We start from the raw sequence: 19,205 nt of genomic DNA on the forward strand, positions 1-19,205 counted from the left end.
ATCCGCTGGCTGGTGGGGTGGAAGGTGAGAACGAGGGGGATCCTGTCCTTGTTGCGAGTGGGGGGAGGGGGAGCAAGAGCGGAGCTGCGGGATGTAGAAGAGACCCTAGTGAGAGCCTCATCTATAATGGAGGAGGCGAAGCCCCGTTTTCTGAAAAACGAGGACATCTCGGAAACCCTAGTCTGAAACACCTCATCCCGGGCGCAGATGCGGCGTAGACGGAGGAATTGGGAGTAGGGGATAGACTTTTTGCAGGGGACCGGGTGGGAAGAAGTGTAGTCCAGATAGCTGTGCGAGTCGGTGGGCTTGTAGAAAATGTCCGTCACTAGTTTTTCTCCTGTGATGGAGATGGTGAGGTCCAGAAACGGGAGGGAGATGTCAGAGATAGTCCAGGAATATTTAAGGGCAGGATGGAAATTGGAGGTGAAGTGTATGAAGTCAGTGAGTTCTGCATGGGTGCAAGAGGTGCTGGAGTAACTAAGATGCTCTGGCAGCATCTCTGGAGAGAAGGAATGAGTAACGTTTTGGGTCGAGACCGTTCTTCAGACTAGATTCAGGGGAAAGGGAAACGAGAGATATAGACGGTAATGTAGAGAGATATAGAACAAATGAATGAAAGATATGCAAAAGGTAATGATGATAAAGGAAACAGGCCATTGTTAGCTGTTTGCTAGGTGAGAACAAGAACTGGTGCAACTTGGGTGGGGGTGGGATGGGGAGAGAGAGGAAATGCAGGGGTTACTTGAAGTTAGAGAAATCAATATTCAGATTACTGGGCTGTAAGCTGCCCAAGCAAAATATGAGACGCTGGGACATCCAAAATGTCCTCATTCTTTAGGAAACGTGGGTTCCCCTCTCCCATCATAGTTGAGCCCCTCACACATGTCTCCTCGGTACCCCGCAGCTCCGCTCTTGCTCCACCTCCCCCCCAGTCGCAACAGAGACAGAGTCCCCCTAGTCAATAGGTGCAGGAGGAGCCCATTCGGCCCTTCGAGCCAGCACCGCCATTCAATGTGATCATGGCTGATCATTCTCAATCAGTACCCCGTTCCTGCCTTCTCCCCATACCCCCTGACTCCGCTATCCTTAAGAGCTCTATCTAGCTCGCTCTTGAATGCATTCAAAGAATTGGCCTCCACTGCCTTCTGAGGCAGAGAATTCCACAGATTCACAACTATCTGACTGAAAAAGTTTTTCCTCATCTCAGTTCTAAAAGGCCTACCCCTTATTCTTAAACTGTGGCCCCTTGTTCTGGACTCCTCCAACATTGGGAACATGTTTCCTGCCTCTAACGTGTCCAACCCCTTAATAATCTTATACGTTTCGATAAGATCTCCTCTCATCCTTCTAAATTCCAGTGTATACAAGCCTAGTCGCTCCAGTCTTTCAACATATGATAGTCCCGCCATTCTGGGAATTAACCGAGTAAACCTACGCTGCACGCCCTCAATAGCAAGAATATCCTTCCTCAAATTTGGAGACCAAAACTGCACACAGTACTCCAGGTGCGGTCTCACTAGGGCCCTGTACAACTGCAGAAGGACCTCTTTGCTCCTATACTCAACTCCTCTTGCTATGAAGGCCAACATTCCATTGGCTTTCTTCACTGCCTGCTGTACTTGCATGCTTCCTTTCAGTGACTGATGCACTACGACACCCAGATCTCGTTGTACGTCCCCTGTTCCTAACTTGACACCATTCAGATAATACTCTGCCTTCCTATTCTTACCACCAAATTGGATAACCTCACACTTATCCACATTAAACTGCATCTGCCATGCATCCGCCCACTCACACAACCTGTCCAAGTCACCCTGCAACCTCATAGCATCTTCCTCACAGTTCACACTACCACCCAGCTTTGTATCATCTACAAATTTGCTAATGGTACTTTTAATCCCTTCATCCAAGTCATTAATGTATATTGTAAATAGCTGCGGTCCCAGCACCGAGCCTTGCGGTACTCCACTAGTTACTGCCTGCCATTCTGAAAGGGACCCATTTATCCCCACTCTTTGCTTTCTGTCTGTTAACCAATTTTCTATCCATGTCAGTACCCTACCTCCAATACCATGTGCTCTAATTTTGCCCACTAATCTCCTATGTGGAACCTTGTCAAAGGCTTTCTGAAAGTCAAGGTACACCACATCCACCGGCTCTCCCCTGTCAATTTTCCTAGTTACATCCTCAAAGAATTCCAGAAGATTAGTCAAGCACGATTTCCCCTTCGTAAATCCATGCTGACTCGAAAGTCCTTACCTTTCACCCCATCAGCCATCACATTCAACACATAGACCTCCAACATTTTTGCCACCTCCAACGGTATCCCACCACTAGTCACATCTTCCCATCTCCACCCCTTTCCGCCTCCCACAGAGACCATTCCCTCCACAACTCCCTGGTTAACTCATCCCTTCCCACCCAAACCACCCCCTCCCCAGATATCTTTCCCCTGCAACGCAAGAGATGCCACACCTGGCCCTATACCTTTTCCCTCGACTCTATCCAGAGACCCCGACAGTCCTTTCAGGTTAAGCAGAGGTTCACTTGCACCTCCACCAACCTCATCTACTGTATCCGTTGTTCAAGATGTGGATTCTTATACGTCGGTGAGATCCAACGTAGACTGGGTGATCATTTCGCTGAACGCCTTCGCTCAGTCTGCCTGGACCTACCTGATCTCCCAGTTGCCAAACATTTTAATTCCTCTTCCCATTCCCACACTGACCTTTCTGTCCTGGGTCTCCTCCATTGTCAGAGTGAGGCTAAACGTAAATTGGAGGAACAGCATCTCATATTTCGCTTGGGCAGCTTACAACCCAGTGGTACGAATATTGATTTCTCTAACTTCATGCAGCCCCTGTCTCTCTCTCCATCCCTCCCCCACCCAAGTCATACCAGCTTCTTGTTCTCACCTAGCAAACAGCTAACAATGGCCTGTTCCCTTTATCATCGTACTTATTTGCATTTCTTTCATTCATTTGTTCTATATCTCTCTACATCCCCGTCTCTATCTCTCGTTTCCTTTTCCCCCGACTCTCAGTCTGAAGAAGGGTCTCAACCCGAAACGTCAACCAATCCTCCTCTCTAGTGATGCTGCCTGTCCGACTGAGTTAGTCCAGCATTTTGTGTCTAACTTCGGTTTAAACCAGCATCTGCAGTTCCTTTCTACACCAAAAGAAAAGGAAGTTGGATGTTCAGACCAGTAACTGGGATTGGCAAGTGGTGGAAACAGTGTGCTCATGAACTGTTCTTGTCCCCACAGGTGATCACCACATCACCCCCCCCGTGTCACATCACCTCCCATGTCACTAGTCACCACATCACCCCCCGTACCCCCCGTGCCCCCCGTGTCACCACATCACCCCCTGTGTCACCACATCACCTCCCGTGTCACCAGTCAGCCCCCCGTGTCACCACATCACCCCGTGTCACATCATTCCCCGTGTCACCACATCACCCCGTGTCACATCATTCCCCGTGTCACTACATCACCCCCCGTGTCACCAGTCAGCCCCCCGTGTCACCACATCACCCCCCGTGTCACCACATCACCCCCCGTGTCACCGCATCACCCCCGTGTCACCACAGTTGTGACAGGGGAGTGAGCAGGCATGGGAAGTGTGGCCACCATTGAGTGAATCTGCCAGTGCTCCCAGCTCCGCTCCACCCAACCCCCAATTGTAGCGGCTTGCTCGTACGCTGGTACGGATGTTGATCTGCTGGGCATTGGTAACGTGGGGAAGGCCTGGATTCCCACGATGGATTTGGAATCACGTCCAATATCAGCATTTGCAGATGACACCACACTAGGGGCTGTAGATGATAAACTCAGAACATCAAGACTTGCAGTAGGAAAAAAAACCTGCAGATGCTGGTTTAAATCGAAGGTGGACACAAAACGTTGGAGTAACTCAGCGGGACAGGCAGCATCTCTGGAGAGAAGGAATGGGTGACGTTTCGGGTCGAGACCCTTCTTCAGACTAATAATCAAGACTTGCAGAATCACCATGAAAATGACTAATGAATTTCATCAGTGCGCGATGAAGAACTCTGCCGGGACAGATAAAATGATCAAGTTACAAACGTAAATGCAACAAACTCTAAGGAACAATTACTGGTTGGGACAGAAACTGCTTCAACAGTAAGTTTATGGTTCTTTATCCCTGTGCAGATAAGAGCAAAGTGTGAAGATTGAGCAAACTAACCAAAGTGACTTCATTTCTTCAAGGTGACTGTTGACTTGCATTTAAGGTATTTCACCTCCGGTCTAATGATAATTTTGTTCTCTATTATGCACATAACACTTAGGATATTGGTTACAAGAATAGGGAAAAGCCATTTTCTACCAAAACATTTAATACCTTTACTTACCTTCTGGAAATATCAAAATTGGAAGTTTAACCTGGTCTCTTACATGATCACTCAGCCTAGAGAGGAGAAAAAGAGTACAGTTGGCCAACAATTAAGGTAAATGTACAGATTCAATGACTCCTACATAAGCACCTAATAATGGATCAATTGAATCTTGGAGCCATTACAAAGAACGTGAACTTTTTAGAACAGTTACCTCTTTCCAAATCAACAAGCAGTGTTAATTGGTGATTCAGTACACTAAAACGACTGTGTTGCGGCATTATTAGCAAGAAGGTAAATCTGAAGGACCGAGCCGTTACCAAATACTAATTGCAGTCTTTTATCTCACCTTCTTGCAACTAGATTGCGATCTCTGACTTCTGATCTCTCAAACCAGATGTGAGGACAAGCCTTGACCATGGCTCGCTGAATAATTCCCATCAGCCCACCGTGAATCTGACCAACCTGTTTAAATATAATCCAGTTATACACAAGGTTAGCATTGGCTTTATTTCTTTCCACAACAAGTTCTATTGTTCTGAATGTCTGAGGATTTGCTTTTCTACCCTTTTCTCTTCCTTCACCCAACCTATTATAGATTTTGTCACTGAGTAAAGAAGTTATCTCCTTTATCCTCAGTTTAGGAATGACTTGCAGATGCTGGTTATAAACCAAAGATAGACACAAAATGCTGGAGTAAGTCAGGCAGCATCTCTGGACAGAAGGAATAGATGACGTTTAGGGTCGAGACCCTTCTTCAGACAAGCCTTCTCCAGACTGAAAAAGGGTCTCAACCCAAAACGTCACCCAACCTTTCACTCCAGAGATGCTGCCTGTGTTGCTGAGTTACATCAGCATTTTGTGTCTACCTTCCTTTATCCTCAGCTTGTTGATACTAGAGGAAGGAGAAGCAACACTGCACAAAAGGAATCAAAATTTTAATAACTCAGTCAATAGTTAATAGCCATGTCACTCGAAAATATACAATTGCTTCCTTCTGGATGAATTTGTAGAGTAGTACAGCATTCAGGTAACATCTCATCAAGAGCGTTGATCTTAGTAGCATTGCAACTTAGTTGCTTACACCCAATTTATGGGTATAAGTTCCATATTCCCTGACCAAGGGTGGAAATTCCACCAATTCAGCCACACTGACCCGAGTGCCAAGGAAAACCATGAAGTGGCCAAACTAAATAAAGTCAGAACAAAATTGGATGGGCTCAAGTCAGAGAAAGGAGGGAGAAATATGTTGAAAAGGTGAGGCTTACAAAGAAATAAACAGGTTTTCCTTTTTTATGTTCTTCTACAAGATTACCAATTTGATGTCCATTCCAACCTTATCCTTCATCCATCCTGAACTCCATACACATTTAATTAAGAGCCAGTTTACAGTCACATTCATTCTCAGAGCACCTTCAAAGTTATACTTAAAAAGCTGAAGAAAATGTGCAATTTTTAAAACATTTCACCAGGCTTTAAAATTCAGTGTTGCTTGTTCATATTTAAAACAGAAAAGGAAAGCAATGTACTTTAGTAGGACTAATGTGAAAAAACTATATACTTTGAAAGGTGTAATGTTAGAAAGTATGGATTAGCAGGGAGCCTGGTAGCCATGTATAACAGCTAAAGTTGTAAGGAAAAGTCACTACATGATTAAAGACCCACATAGAGCCACATGACACAGAAACAAGCCCCTTGACTCAACTCTTCCCATTCCGCCCAAGTTGGCCCATCTAAGCTAGTCCCATTTGCACACGTTTGGTCCAAATCCCTCGAACCATTTAAACCTTATGAATATCTTGGGTTTACAGTTAAATGCATAAAATGTAAAAGCAATAACTGATAATCTTAAACCAGAGGGCACCTCTTTAAGGTGAGGAGTTAAGAGGGTTAGAGATTATCTGAGGAATAGTTTTTATATCCAGAGTGTGGTTGTGAACTGGAATGCACAGCCCAAGTTGTCTCAACAGTAAGATTATCTGGATGAACACTTGAATTATCGAGACATAAAAGGGTATGGGGCAGGAGCTCATAAATAGGATCAGGATAGACATAGTGAGATGAAGTGCTGTACGATGCTGTAACCATGTACATATTTAAAATATTGGAAAAAAGATCTGGAGAAGATTCCATTCAAAGTTGTCTGGATATGGAATGTTCACCCTGAAAAGCTGATTCCAACATTGTTAAAGATACACAGAAACATAGAAAATAGGTGCAGGAGTAGGCCATTCGGCCCTTCGAGCCAGCACCGCCATTCAATATGATGATTCATGGCTGATCATCCAAAATCAGTACTGCGTTCCCCCTTTTTTCCCATATCTCTTGATTCCCTTAGCCCTAAGAGCTAAATCTAACTCTCAAACACATCCAGTGAATTGGCCTCCACTGCCTTCTGTGGCAGAGAATTCCACAGATTCACAACTCTCTGTGTGAAAAAGTTTTTTCTCATCTCAGTTCTAAATGGCCTACCCTTTATTCTTAAACTGTGACCCCTGGTTCTGGACTCCCCCAACATCAGAAACATTTTTCCTGCATCTACCCTGTCCAATCCTCTAAGAATTTTAGATGTTTCTATAAGATCCCCTCTCATCCTTCTAAATTCCAGCGAATACAAGCCCAGTCGACACATTCTTTCATCATACGTCAGTCCCGCCATCCCGGGAATTAACCTGGTGAACCTACACTGCACTCCCTCAATAGCAAACATGTCCTTTCTCAAATTAGGAGACCAAAATTGCACACAATATTCCAGGTGTGGTCTCACCAGGACCATAACTCACCACAACTGTAGTAGGACCTCCTTGCTCTTAAACTCAAATCCTCTCGCAATAAATATACAGGCACAAAACTGGAGCAGGGTTGGGGATTCCATTCAACAGCCCGCAATGACCTCAATTGCTTTTTTATTCAGTAGCTTCCACAATTTCCAGCTTGCAAAAGACTTCAGCACCATGAGCACCCAGCAATACAGGAGCATCGTGGAGTGAAGGTGGCACTGATATCTTGAAACAAAGTGGCTATGGTCTGAAGAGTCCAAAATACATGGCAATCTTTTGTCAGAGGGTGGTGAATCTGTGGAATTCTTTGTCGCAGAAGGCTGTGGAGGCCAAGTCAGTGGATATTTTTTAAGGCAGAGATAGATAGATTCTTGATTGGTACAGTTGTCAGAGGTTATGAGGAAAAGGTAGGAGAATGAGGTTAGGAGGGAGAGATGATGGAATGGCGGAGTAGACTTGATGGGCCGAATGGCCTAATTCTACTCCGATTCCTTCTGACCTTAATATTACATTTATTCATCTTATTGTAAGGCTCTGAATGGGGAGAATTGGAAAGCACTCACCATAGCATAGAAGCCATCACTGGCCAGAATGATGACGTCAATTGGAGAAGTGTGATTTGCAACACATATACCTCCATTTTTGGGCCTGTTTTCACTATGAAGAAGTAGAAAAAATTAATACAACATGATCACGGGAAGGTCTGTGCGATGATTGCTGGCTGAAACGTTGCAGTCACGACCTGCGACCTCACGCACAGGCTGAAGTAGTTGCTCACCTCTTCCTCTCCACCACTGCCCAATGTACATCCCTCCACCATCACTTTCACAGCAAGCTCACCCTTTCTTTCCACACCTACTGATTATAAAACAACTCTGTTCCCTCCTCCTCACAAGCAGAAATAGGTTCTAGCGACAGTCACTTTGGTGGCAAAAACAAGAAGGCAGATTATTATCTGAGTGGTGCCAGATTAGGAAAAGGGGAGGTGCAACGAGACCTGGATGTCCTTGTACATCAGTCACTGAAAGTAAGCATGCAGGTACAGCAGGCAGTGAAGAAAGCAAATGGCCTGCAAGAGGATTTGAGTTTAGGATCAAGGAGGTCCTACTACAGTTGTACAGAACCCTGGTGAGACTACACCTGGAGTATTGCGTGCAATTTTGGTGTCCTAATTTGAGGAAGGACATTCTTGATATTGAGGGAGTGCAGCGTAGGTTCACCAGATTAATTCCCGGGATGGCAGGACTGACATATGATGAAAGAATGGATCGGCTGGGCTTATATTCACTGGAATTTAGATCGATGAGAGGGGATCTTATAGAAACATATAAAATTCTTGAGGAATTGGACAGGCTAGATGCTGGAAAAATGTTCCCGATGTTGGGGGAGTCCAGAACCAGGGGTCACAGTTTAAGAATAAGGTAGGCCATTCAGGACTGAGATGAGGAAAAACATTTTCACCCAGAGAATAGAATAGAATAGAATAGAATTCCTTTATTGTCATTGCAACAGGTACAACAAAATTAAAATAGCAATCCTGACAGTGCATAACACACGAGAAATAAAACATATATACAATAAATGCAAATACAAAATGTAACAAACAAGCGAGTAGTTGATAAATAAATAAATAAATAAATACGGGGATGGATATGGATCACATTGTAGTGCAGTTTAAAAAGTGTAACCTAGTGCTGAAAGTCAGTGTAACAGTGCGTATCAGTGTTTGACAGTGTTCAGTTCATGTATGGCTCTGGGGTAAAAACTGTTCTTGAGTCTGTTTGTGTGAGATTTGATCGACCTGAAACGTCGACCAGGTGGCAGAAGATCAAACAGATGGTGGCCAGAGTGGGATGGGTTTTTTATTATTTTGTCTGCTCTGCTGAGGCAGTGTAGGCTGAACAGGTACTCCAGAGAGGGCAGTGAGCAGCCGATAATCTTCTGGGCCGTCTTGATGACCCTCTGAAGGGCCTTCCTGTCCTTCTCTGAGCAGCTGGCATACCATGTGGTTATACAGTATGCCAGCACACTCTCGATGGAGCAGGACATCATGAGCTTCTCCTGCAGGTTGGTTTTCCTGAGGATCCTCAGGAAGTGGAGTCTCTGCTGTGCCTTCTTCACTATGGTAATGGTGTTGGTAGACCAGGTGAGGTTCTCTGCGATGTGCGTACCCAGGAACCTGAAAGCGGGTACCCTTTCCACACAGTCCCCATTGATGTAGAGTGGGTCGGGTTCTGCACTGGTTTTCCGGTAGTCTTTTGTTTTTGAGGAGTTCAGGACAAGATTGTTCACTGAACACCATGCTGCCAGTCTTTGGATTTCATCCCTGTAGGCTGTCTCATCCCCTCCTGAGATGAGTCCAACCACAGTCGTGTCATCCGTGAACTTGATGATGGTGTTGGTGGGATGGGTGGGGGCGCAGTCATGAGTGTAGAGGGAGTAGAGGATAGAGTTGTGAATCTGTGGAATTCTCTGCCACAGAAGCCAGTGGAGGCCAAATCACTGGATGTTATCAAGAGAGAGTTGGACATTGCTCTTTGGGCTAAAGGAATCAAGGGACATGGGGAGAAAGCAGGAACAGGGTACTAATTTTGGATGATCAGCCATGATCAAATTGAATGACGGTGCTGGTTCGAAGCCCGAATGGCCTACTACTGCACCTATTTTCTATGTTTCTATGTTTATAGAGCAGCAGGTAGCGAATGGGCATCAGGGTACTGCTCAATTTACCTCTACCCCATTGGGGCCACTGGACTTTATCTAACGAACCAATGCGCCACAATACACAACAATGCTGAGAACTATATTCTGCATTCTGTATCTTCCCCTTTGTTCTACTTACTCTGCAAGCACCCTGTGTTTTACACAGGGGTTACGTGCGTGATAAGTAGCATGTAAATCAAAAAGCATGTACATCAAACAAATGCCAGGACTGCATGCGACTATACAGCCATACAGTGCCAGGCATACATTTGAGTGCGTTATTCCAAAAATAGGAGCGTGTAAATTAAACTTTGGTAGTATTTAGACAAGCGATTGAGTGGGCTGCTTGTGTACCATATGGTGTTACTGCAGCTATATTCATCCAGCCAAGTGGAGAGTAACCCATCTTACTCCTGCCTTGTGCCGAGTGAACAGTGGAAAGGCTTTGTGGTGTAAGATGATGAATCACTTGTGACCTGCTGTTCCAGTCACTATATTGATGCAGCCAATCCAGTTGAGATTCCGGTCAATGGCGATCGCCAGAATACCAATGGTGCAGTATCAGTGATGGGCATGTCAAAGGACAGTGGTTGTCCGCTTTCTGTCAAAAATGATCTTATCAGAGCCGGGCATTGCCTGGCACTGTTAGAGTAAAGTATGTTACTTGCCATTTATCAGCTCATGCTGCACGCTGCCTGGACTTTGCTGCATGCAGGCATGGATTGCTTTGTTTGCTGAGGAATTGCAATTGGAATTAAACACAGCACAACCATCTGTGAACATCCTCACCTATTATCCAGTGATGGAAAGTCACAAAGGACACAGGTAGGTATGTCTGGGCTTCGACACTGCCCTGAGCAACTCCAGCAGTGATGCCCTGGCCTGGACGTCTACACCATCTTCTTTTGTAAAAGGTATGACTCCAAAATATTGACACCTTTCTGCTGGGTGCCCGTGGTCTCAGCCTTACCAGCTCTCCCAGATGCTGCCCTCAATCAAATACTCCTTTGTTGCCAAGATCAGTCACAGACATCTCATCTCTGAATCCAACTCATCCATCAGTCCTTGAACAAGGGCCGTGCTGAGGTGTCCTGGCCCATCCCACGTTTCACATCTGCAAACTGGCTGTTGCTGAGTGTCACCTGATAACACTAACTGGCTCCTGGCATCAAGACCTTGTTCTCCATACCCCCTATTGTCATAAACGCAACCCATGCTTTGAAACTTAACATTTGCATTCTTGCCATCAAATCCTCTCTTGATCACATCATCCAGCTCCGACCTCCAGAATATCAATGTTCCTTCCATTCTAAATCCAAGCTCTGCAAGTCTACTTGCAGTCTACTAACTACTTGTAGTCTACTGCAAGTCTACTAACGAATCATTGATGCTGAAGATGCTCACGCTTTCAGCTGCCTCGCCCCAAAGCTGCAAACCTCTTCACTGAACAATTATTTTCTCTTTAGAAGCAAGGAACTGAAAATTCTTGTTTACAAAAAAAGACACAAAGTGCTGAAGGGTCAGGCAGCATCTCAGAAGAACGTAGACAGGCGGTGTTTCCATGGATCAGTCCTGACACCAAACGTCGCCTATCCATGTTCTCCTGAGATGTTGCCTGACACGCTGAGTTGCTCCAGCACTTTGTGTCTATCTTCGAGGACAGCGACATCATCTGCTAACACCGACCCAGTGCCACAGTCAGGACAATGGCCCTTTATGGCCAAGTTAAGACTCTAACATTTTTAACCACTTTGAACGTAGGGCAGAAGATGGTGTCGGAAATGTGGCGACTCTTGTGTACTGCCTCTGTACACTCTTGTACTTGAGTATGTTTGTACCTATGTATAGTGGTTTATCATTGAACTGTATGCAGAAAAGGAATTTCACTGTACCTAGGTATATGTGACAATAAAGTACCACTGAACTCTTGTATTCTTAAAATCTTCAGTGGTCTTTTAGATTTTAGTCATCAGTCCTAATACCTCTTTCTCTGGCATGATGCCAAGCTTTATCGGTTACTACGTGAGATATGTACAAAATAATTGTAAGTGCATTCCGTATAGTGTTACAATAAAGCATGGAGTCAAATACCTTCTCGCAAACTTTCATATAACATTTCTTCAAACTTTCCAATTTATATTCCTAAATGAAATTCAAGTAGCCAGTAACTCTCTAAGTGCAAGTTTGTTCTGGGATCATGCCATGCACCACATTGAGTAGCAGATACCAACCTGTCGTGGTAGTGTATAATGGCAGTCAGTGCTCTCACACAAATCCGGTAGCACATCAAATGTACATGCTTACTCAGAAAGTCCTTCAACCTAGGCAAAGGGGAAGAAATTGTAGGGAAAGCAAGATTAATACAAGGCAGTAGACATAACTGGTGGTCTGGAGAATAAGAAAATAACAATTCCCTTTCAAACTTTTACAATAAAATTGTAATAATCTCCTCTAAAACAGTAGATTCAATGAGATTATGTACTCAATTCAGAATTAGTCCTGGGTCAGCTAAGTTCTGTGAATCATTTGGAAGTGTTTTATTATGGTAAAGCTGTTATATAATTGCATATAATTGCAAGTTGTTGCATTTGGAGTTAACAAGAAATTGATGAATTAAAAGATCTTTGTAATGTTATTATGAAGCAGTAAAATGTGCATGTGTCAGGCAGCCGAGCATTACATCCCTTAGCCAAACACAATTTGAATAATTCACCCCAAATATCTATTGACCTGAGAATGTTGGATAAGAAAGGGAAGTTAAAACAACAGATAACTCAATAACCACAGGACATTATCTCTCTGAACTAGATTCAGGAAGGGCATTGGGGAAAGGGCATTGACATGGATAGAAAATTGATTGGCAGACAGGAAGCAAAGAGTAGGAATAAACAGGTCCTTTTCAGAATGGCAGGCAGTGGCGGATGGAGTGCCGCAAGGCTCGGTGTTGGGGCCGCAACTGTTTACCATATATATTAATGATTTGGATGAAGGAATTAGAAGTAACACTAGCAAGTTTGCAGATGACACAAAGCTGGGTGGCAGTGTGAACTGCCAAGAGGATGTTAGGAGGTTGCAGGGTGACCTGGACAGGTTGAGTGAGTGGGCAGATGCAGTATAATGTAGATAAATGTGAGGTTATCCACTTTGGCGGCAAAAACAAGGAGGCAGAGTATTATCGCAATGGTGTCAGGTTAGGTAAGGGGGAGGTGCAGCGAGACCTGGGTGTCCTTGTACACCAGTCACTGAAAGTTGGCATGCAGGTACAGCAGGCAGTGAAGCAAGCTAATGGCATGTTGGCCTTCATAACGAGAGAATTTCAGTATAGGAGTAAAGAGGTTCTTCTGCAGTTGTATAGGGCCCTGATAAGACCACATCTGGAGTATTATGTACAGTTTTGGTCTCCTAATTTGAGGAAGAATATCCTTGTAATTGAGGCAGTGCAGCGTAGGTTCACGAAATTGATCCCTGGGATGGCGGACTGACATATGAGGAAAGATTTAAAAGACTAGCCTTGTATTCACTGGAGTTTAGAAGGATGAGAAAGGATCTTATAGAGACATATAAAATTATAAAAGGACTGGACAAGTTAGATGCAGGAAAAATGTTCCCAATGTTGGGGGAGTCCAGAACCAGGGGCCACAGTCTTAGAATAAAGGGGAGACCATTTAAAACTGAGGTGAGAAGGAACTTTTTCACCCAGAGAGTTGTGAATTTGTGGAATTCTCTGCCACATTGGGCAGTGGAGGCCAAATCAGTGGATGAATTTAAGAGAGAGTTAGATAGATCTCTGGGGGCTAGTGGAATCAAGGGATATGGGGAGAAGTTGGGCACAGGTTACTGATTGTGGATGATCAGGCATGATCACAATGAATGGCGGTGCTGGCTCGAAGGGCCGAAGGGCCGAATGGCCTCCTCCTGCACCTATTTTCTATGTTTCTAACCGGAAGGGTTTTAACCAAATTAAATAGCTCCAGCAACAGTGATAGGAATTAAACGCAAGATCATGACAAATCCCAGAAACGTACAGCGCAGATATGGGCCCATTAGACCTAACTCCTTCATGCTAACCGTGATGACCATCTGCACTCTCCTTTCAGTCCATATTCGGCCTGTATCTCTCTAAACCTTTCCATCCAAGTACCAGTCTCAGCATCTTTTAAATGTTGTAATTGCATTTGCCTCGCCCACCTCCTCTAGCCATTCATTCCAGATAAACACCACTGTGTGATAAACCTACCCCTCGAGATCTCATTTTCTGCTCTATCACCTGCACCCATACTCTATTTCTGCAGGCTTACATTTGTTCCCCACATCCCCGCTGCCTTCACGTCGGATTTATGATTTTATAAACCAAGCCAATTCAATCCCTAACAACTGTGCAGGAAAGAACTGCAGATGCTGGTTTAAATCGGTAGACACAAAATGCTGGAGTAACTCAGCGGGATAGGTAGCATCTCTGGAGAGAGGGTATGGGTACCATCCCTGCAGTACACCACTTGTTACAGATTTCTAGCCATAGAAACACCCATCGACCACTCCCTCTGCTTACAGTAAGCCAGCCTTGGATCCAGTCTTGCACACATCTGATTCCCTTGTACCTTAACATTCTGTACATGTCCACCACATTGGACCTTGTCAAAAACCTTACTCAAGTCCACAGGCATCCCTCTGCCTTCATCACTTTTCTCAGTTACGTTCTCAAAAGATACAGATTTGTGCAACATGATCTTCCCCTGCACAAATTCACGTTGATTCCTCCTATTCATTCCCTGCCATTTCCAAGTGAACATAAATCCTATCCCTCAGTATTTTCTAAAAACTTCCCTTGAAGCTTCCCGAACTATAGTCGGGGTTCCTCCACAGACATTGTTATCATTTGCTCTTCCTCAGTCCCTAAGATAAGGTCAAGTAGAACCCGTATCGATTAGGACTTCCTACATATTGCCTCAGAAAACACGTGTCAAATTCTTCCCCATCTGACCCCATGCATTGTCCAGCCATTTGTTTACACCTCTACCGGGCGGCACGATGGCGCAGCAGTAGAGTTGCTGCCTTCCAGCGCCAGAGACCCAGGTTGGATCCTAACCGCGGGTGCTGTTTGTCTGGAGTTTGTACGTTCTCCCTGTGACCACATGGGTTTTCCCTGGGTGCTCCGGTTTCCTCCCACACTCCAAAGATGTGCAGGTTTGTAGGTTAATTGGCTTGGTAGAAATTTAAATTGTGTCTGATGTGTGTCGGATAGTGTTAATGTGCGGGGATCACTGGTTGGTTCGGACTCGGTGGGCCGAAGGGCCTCATTCCGTGCTGTATCTCTAAACTAAACTAGATTACCAGTCCATTAATTTAACCATCGTGCAACCATTCCCCAAAAATTTGAAGCAACAACAACATAATATTGACAAAAGTATTGAATACTGGAGTGCGAACAGATCTACAAATGCCCATATTGTTAACAATGAAAATGGCACTCTTACCATCCATTTGGTAAATATCCCACAATGGTTGTCCCAATCACCAACAAGCTAATGCCAGTCACAGCCAGGGTAACCCTGAAAAACATATTGCAATTAGATTTTAGCAGTTTCAAACAGACATAATTATCTCTCTGTACATTTCTTGTTCACATCCTTCTGAGCCCAGTCACCCAGTGAGTGGACCTTTTCAGAAACATCGGCCGATTTAGTGAGCTGTCAGCACCAGAGGCACCAAGTTGCTTTAAATATCAGTGACAAAGTAACTGAAAAATAAGCAAAATTAAAGGCCATAAGATTACAGACCAAAAGATAGAACATTAAAGAAACAAAAAGGGCATCAGAGCCGCAAGAAAACTAGTTGTTTCACTTACAGCTAGCTCAGAAGTTAAACCTGAACATGTATCAGTTTAGCACAGATTATAGGTAATGTAACCACTTTAATAACGTCACAGAACATGTAATCAGTCAGTGTAATGGCCAGTGCACTCTCAGACTCTTAAGTATGATTGTGATAAATGCTATTTCACCAAATCTAAAATAATGATCACAGGAAAAATCAAAAATAGGTACAGACATACAAATCTACTTTTTTAAAGTTTTAAGTTTAAGTTACTTCCACTCATGGAAAAAAAAGCAATCTATTTAACACGTTGGTCCTACTGGATGGGTGCTGACATCAGGCGAGACAGGGATAGAGTGTGTAGGAAGGGACTGCAGATGCTGCTTTACACCAAAGACAGACACAAAATGCTGGAGTAAATCAGTGGGACAGACAGGCAGCATCTCTGGACAGAAGGAATGGGTGACATTTTGGGTCAAGACCCTTCTTCAGACTGCTGCCAGCGATCCAGAGATGCTGCCTGTCCTGCTGAGTTACTCCAGCATTTTGTGTTTATCACAGGGAGGACAGAAACAGGTTGTTGTCCAGTATCTGAGCAGATAGAGTAACAGCACAAGGACAAAGATTAAATGTCAATGATAACTGACCGTGGGAGAAACCGAGGCTGTGAAATTCAATTCCAGGGTTCTTGCAGAATTTTAAGCAAAATTCCTTTCAAACAAAGGAACAAATAAATCAAACATTCCATTCCACTCCCCTAGTTCTATGTTATCCCATTTTCTCATCCACTCCCACAGAGGCCGATTAACCTGCAAACTTGCACACCTTTGAGATGTGGGAGTAAACCAGAGCACCCGGAGGAAACCCACGTGATCACAAGGAGAATGTGCAAACTCCACACAGACAGCACCCTAAATTAGGATCGACCCTGGGTGTCTGGTGCTTTGTGGCAGCTCTACCTGCTATGGCACTGTTGTGCTGCCCAGTTTGTGCCACTACTATCTATCTACACAATGGAAAGTGTTAGGATTACGTCTGAGGGCTCATCAAGCCCACTCACAGAAACACGGGCATAAATCTAGAAATATTGGCAGCTTGTAGGAGATATATTGCAATGTAGATTTGACAATTCAAATGGACAGGGGCTAATTTGAAGACAAGTTCAGGGAACAGGTATGAAAGGCTTTTTTTTTTGCAATACTTTGGGGAAGCAATCATAGATTTGATGTTATGGAACAGAATAGGATAGATTAATGACCTACTAATAATGGATCCCCACAGAAATGATCAGAGCATTATAGAATTTCAAATTCAGTTTGCTAGTGAGAAAAACAAATCTGCAACTCGATCTTAATGTTAAATAAAGGCGATTTCAGTGGCAAGTGGACATGGCTGGCTAAGGACACTGGGAAAAATAGCTCAGGGGGATCGGCAATGAAAAGCATTTAAGCAGATATTTCACATTCCAGGATATATTCCATAGAAGGAAAGCTGTGCAAGGTGGATGCACCATGTGTGGATAACTAAATAAGTTCAGGATGGTGTCAAACTGAAATAAAAGAAAAAGCATAAAATGTCGCAAAGATTAGTGGTAGAATAGGGAAATTTTAGAAACTAGAAATGGGTGACCTTTTGTGTATACTTATGTGTATAAAAGCATGAGAGGAATAAATCGGGTAGTTGCACAGAGTCTCTTGCCCAGAGTTGGGGAATCGAGGACCAGAGGACATAGGTTCAAGGTGAAGAAAAAAAGATTTAATAGGAACCTGAGGGGTAACATTTTCACACAAAGGGTGGTGGATGTATGGAACAAGCTGTCGGAGGAGGTAGTTGAGTCTGGGACTATCCCAACGTTTAAGAAACAGTTAGACAAGTGCAATGGATAGGACAAGTTTGGAGGGATATGGACCAAACGCAGGCAGGTGGTAGTGCAGCTGGGACAAGTTGGTTCGAATGGTGTGGGCAAGTTGGGCCAAAGGGCCTGTTTCCACACTGTATCACTCTATGACACAATGACCAAAAAAAATTATAAAGAGAAAGAAGATAGAGCATGTGTGTAAACCAGCAAATAATAATGGTTGGGTTTGTCACAGCTGTGTTCAGGATGTAGTGGGCTTTATGACTGAAGGAGCATCGGTTAGGAGAGCCTGGGGGATATTCTCAACACAGACCAGTGGATGTACCGACTGACACACCGATTGCCCTCAAGCAGGTGAGGAGGAGTATTTCCCTTTTTTATTGTCATAAGGAACGGAAAATGCCCTTCAGCCCAACTCGTCCAAGTTACCCCAAGCTGAGCTAGTCTCATTTGCTTATGTCTGGTCCACACCCCTCTAAAACTTTCCTATCCGTGTACCCATCCAAGTGTCTTTTAAATGCTTTTATATTATCTGCCTCAACCACCTTCTACTGCAGTTTGTCACCTAAAATTGAAGAATATGTTCATACTGAAGATAGACACAAAATACTGGAGTAACTCAGCGGGACAGGCAGCATCTCTGGAGAGAAGGAATGGGTGACATTTCAGGTCGAGACTTTCTTCAGTCTGTCTTCGATTTAAACCAGCATCTGCAGTTCCTTCCTACACTAAATGTTCATACTGTTGGATTGTAAGCTACCCAAGCAGAATACAAATTGATGTTGTTCATCCAGTTTGTGTGTGGTCTCACTCTGGCAATGGAGGAGGCCCTGAACAAAAAGGTCAGTATTTGAATGGGAAAGGGAATTAAAATGGTTAGCGAATGGCAGATCCAGTAGGCTGTGGCAGGCCGAGTGCAAGCGATCAGCAAATGGGTTGTTTTTTGTGACTGGAAGCCTGTGCCCAATGGTGTGCTACAGGGATTGGAGCTGGGCCATATGTATTAACAAGTTAGATATCAGCATAGGGGGTAGGAATAGCAATGGCAATGTTGATCGTGAGGGGGGGCAGTCTTGAACGACTGCACGTCATTGATCAGTGTGCATGATGAGCAGTATAATAGTGCATTTCATCTTGATGAGTGTGAGGTGATGCATTTTAGGAGGATGGATAAAGCTGGGGTATACACAGTGGATGATAGACCTCTGGAGGGAGTTGGGGGTTTGAGGAATAGTGATCCCTTCTGCAAATGGCAGCATAGTGGGGTAAGATGATGAAGGCAACATACATAGCTTGAGCATAGAATAAAAAAGTCTGGCTGATTATCACAATAGACAATAGGTGCAAGAGTAGGCCATTCGGCCCTTCGAGCCAGCACCGCCATTCAATGTGATCATGGCTGATCATCCACAATCAGTACCCCAATCCTTCCTACTCCCCATCTCCCTTGACTCCGCTATCATTAAGAGCTCTATCTAACTCTCTCTTGAAAGCATCCAGAGAATCGGCCTCCACTGCCCTCTGAGGCAGAGAATTCCACAGATTCACAACTCTCTGGGTGAAAAAGTTTTTATTCATCTCTGTTCTCAATGGTCTACCCCTTATTCTTAAACTGTGGCCCCTGGTTCTGGACTCCCCCAACATTGGGAACATGTTTCCTGCCTCTAGTGTGTCCAACCCCTTAATAATCTAAT

General features: G+C 44.3%; 1 protein-coding gene across 1 annotated transcript in view; it reads right to left on the bottom strand.

The window, feature by feature from the left end:
• The window catches only part of gpat4 (glycerol-3-phosphate acyltransferase 4), a 111,239-nt gene that overhangs the window by 31,585 nt on the left and 60,449 nt on the right, over nucleotides 1-19,205 (bottom strand). Inside the window, exons 4-8 of the mRNA XM_078429008.1 lie at nucleotides 15,314-15,388; nucleotides 12,071-12,160; nucleotides 7,700-7,793; nucleotides 4,706-4,821; nucleotides 4,375-4,430 (exon numbers count right to left, since the gene is read on the bottom strand). Coding sequence (XP_078285134.1) covers nucleotides 4,375-4,430; nucleotides 4,706-4,821; nucleotides 7,700-7,793; nucleotides 12,071-12,160; nucleotides 15,314-15,388 — 431 coding nt within the window. The remainder of the gene's footprint in view (nucleotides 1-4,374; nucleotides 4,431-4,705; nucleotides 4,822-7,699; nucleotides 7,794-12,070; nucleotides 12,161-15,313; nucleotides 15,389-19,205) is intronic.

This window comes from Rhinoraja longicauda, chromosome 36 (assembly GCF_053455715.1).
Source record: "Rhinoraja longicauda isolate Sanriku21f chromosome 36, sRhiLon1.1, whole genome shotgun sequence".
In the NCBI taxonomy this organism is placed as follows: Eukaryota; Metazoa; Chordata; class Chondrichthyes; order Rajiformes; family Arhynchobatidae; genus Rhinoraja; species Rhinoraja longicauda.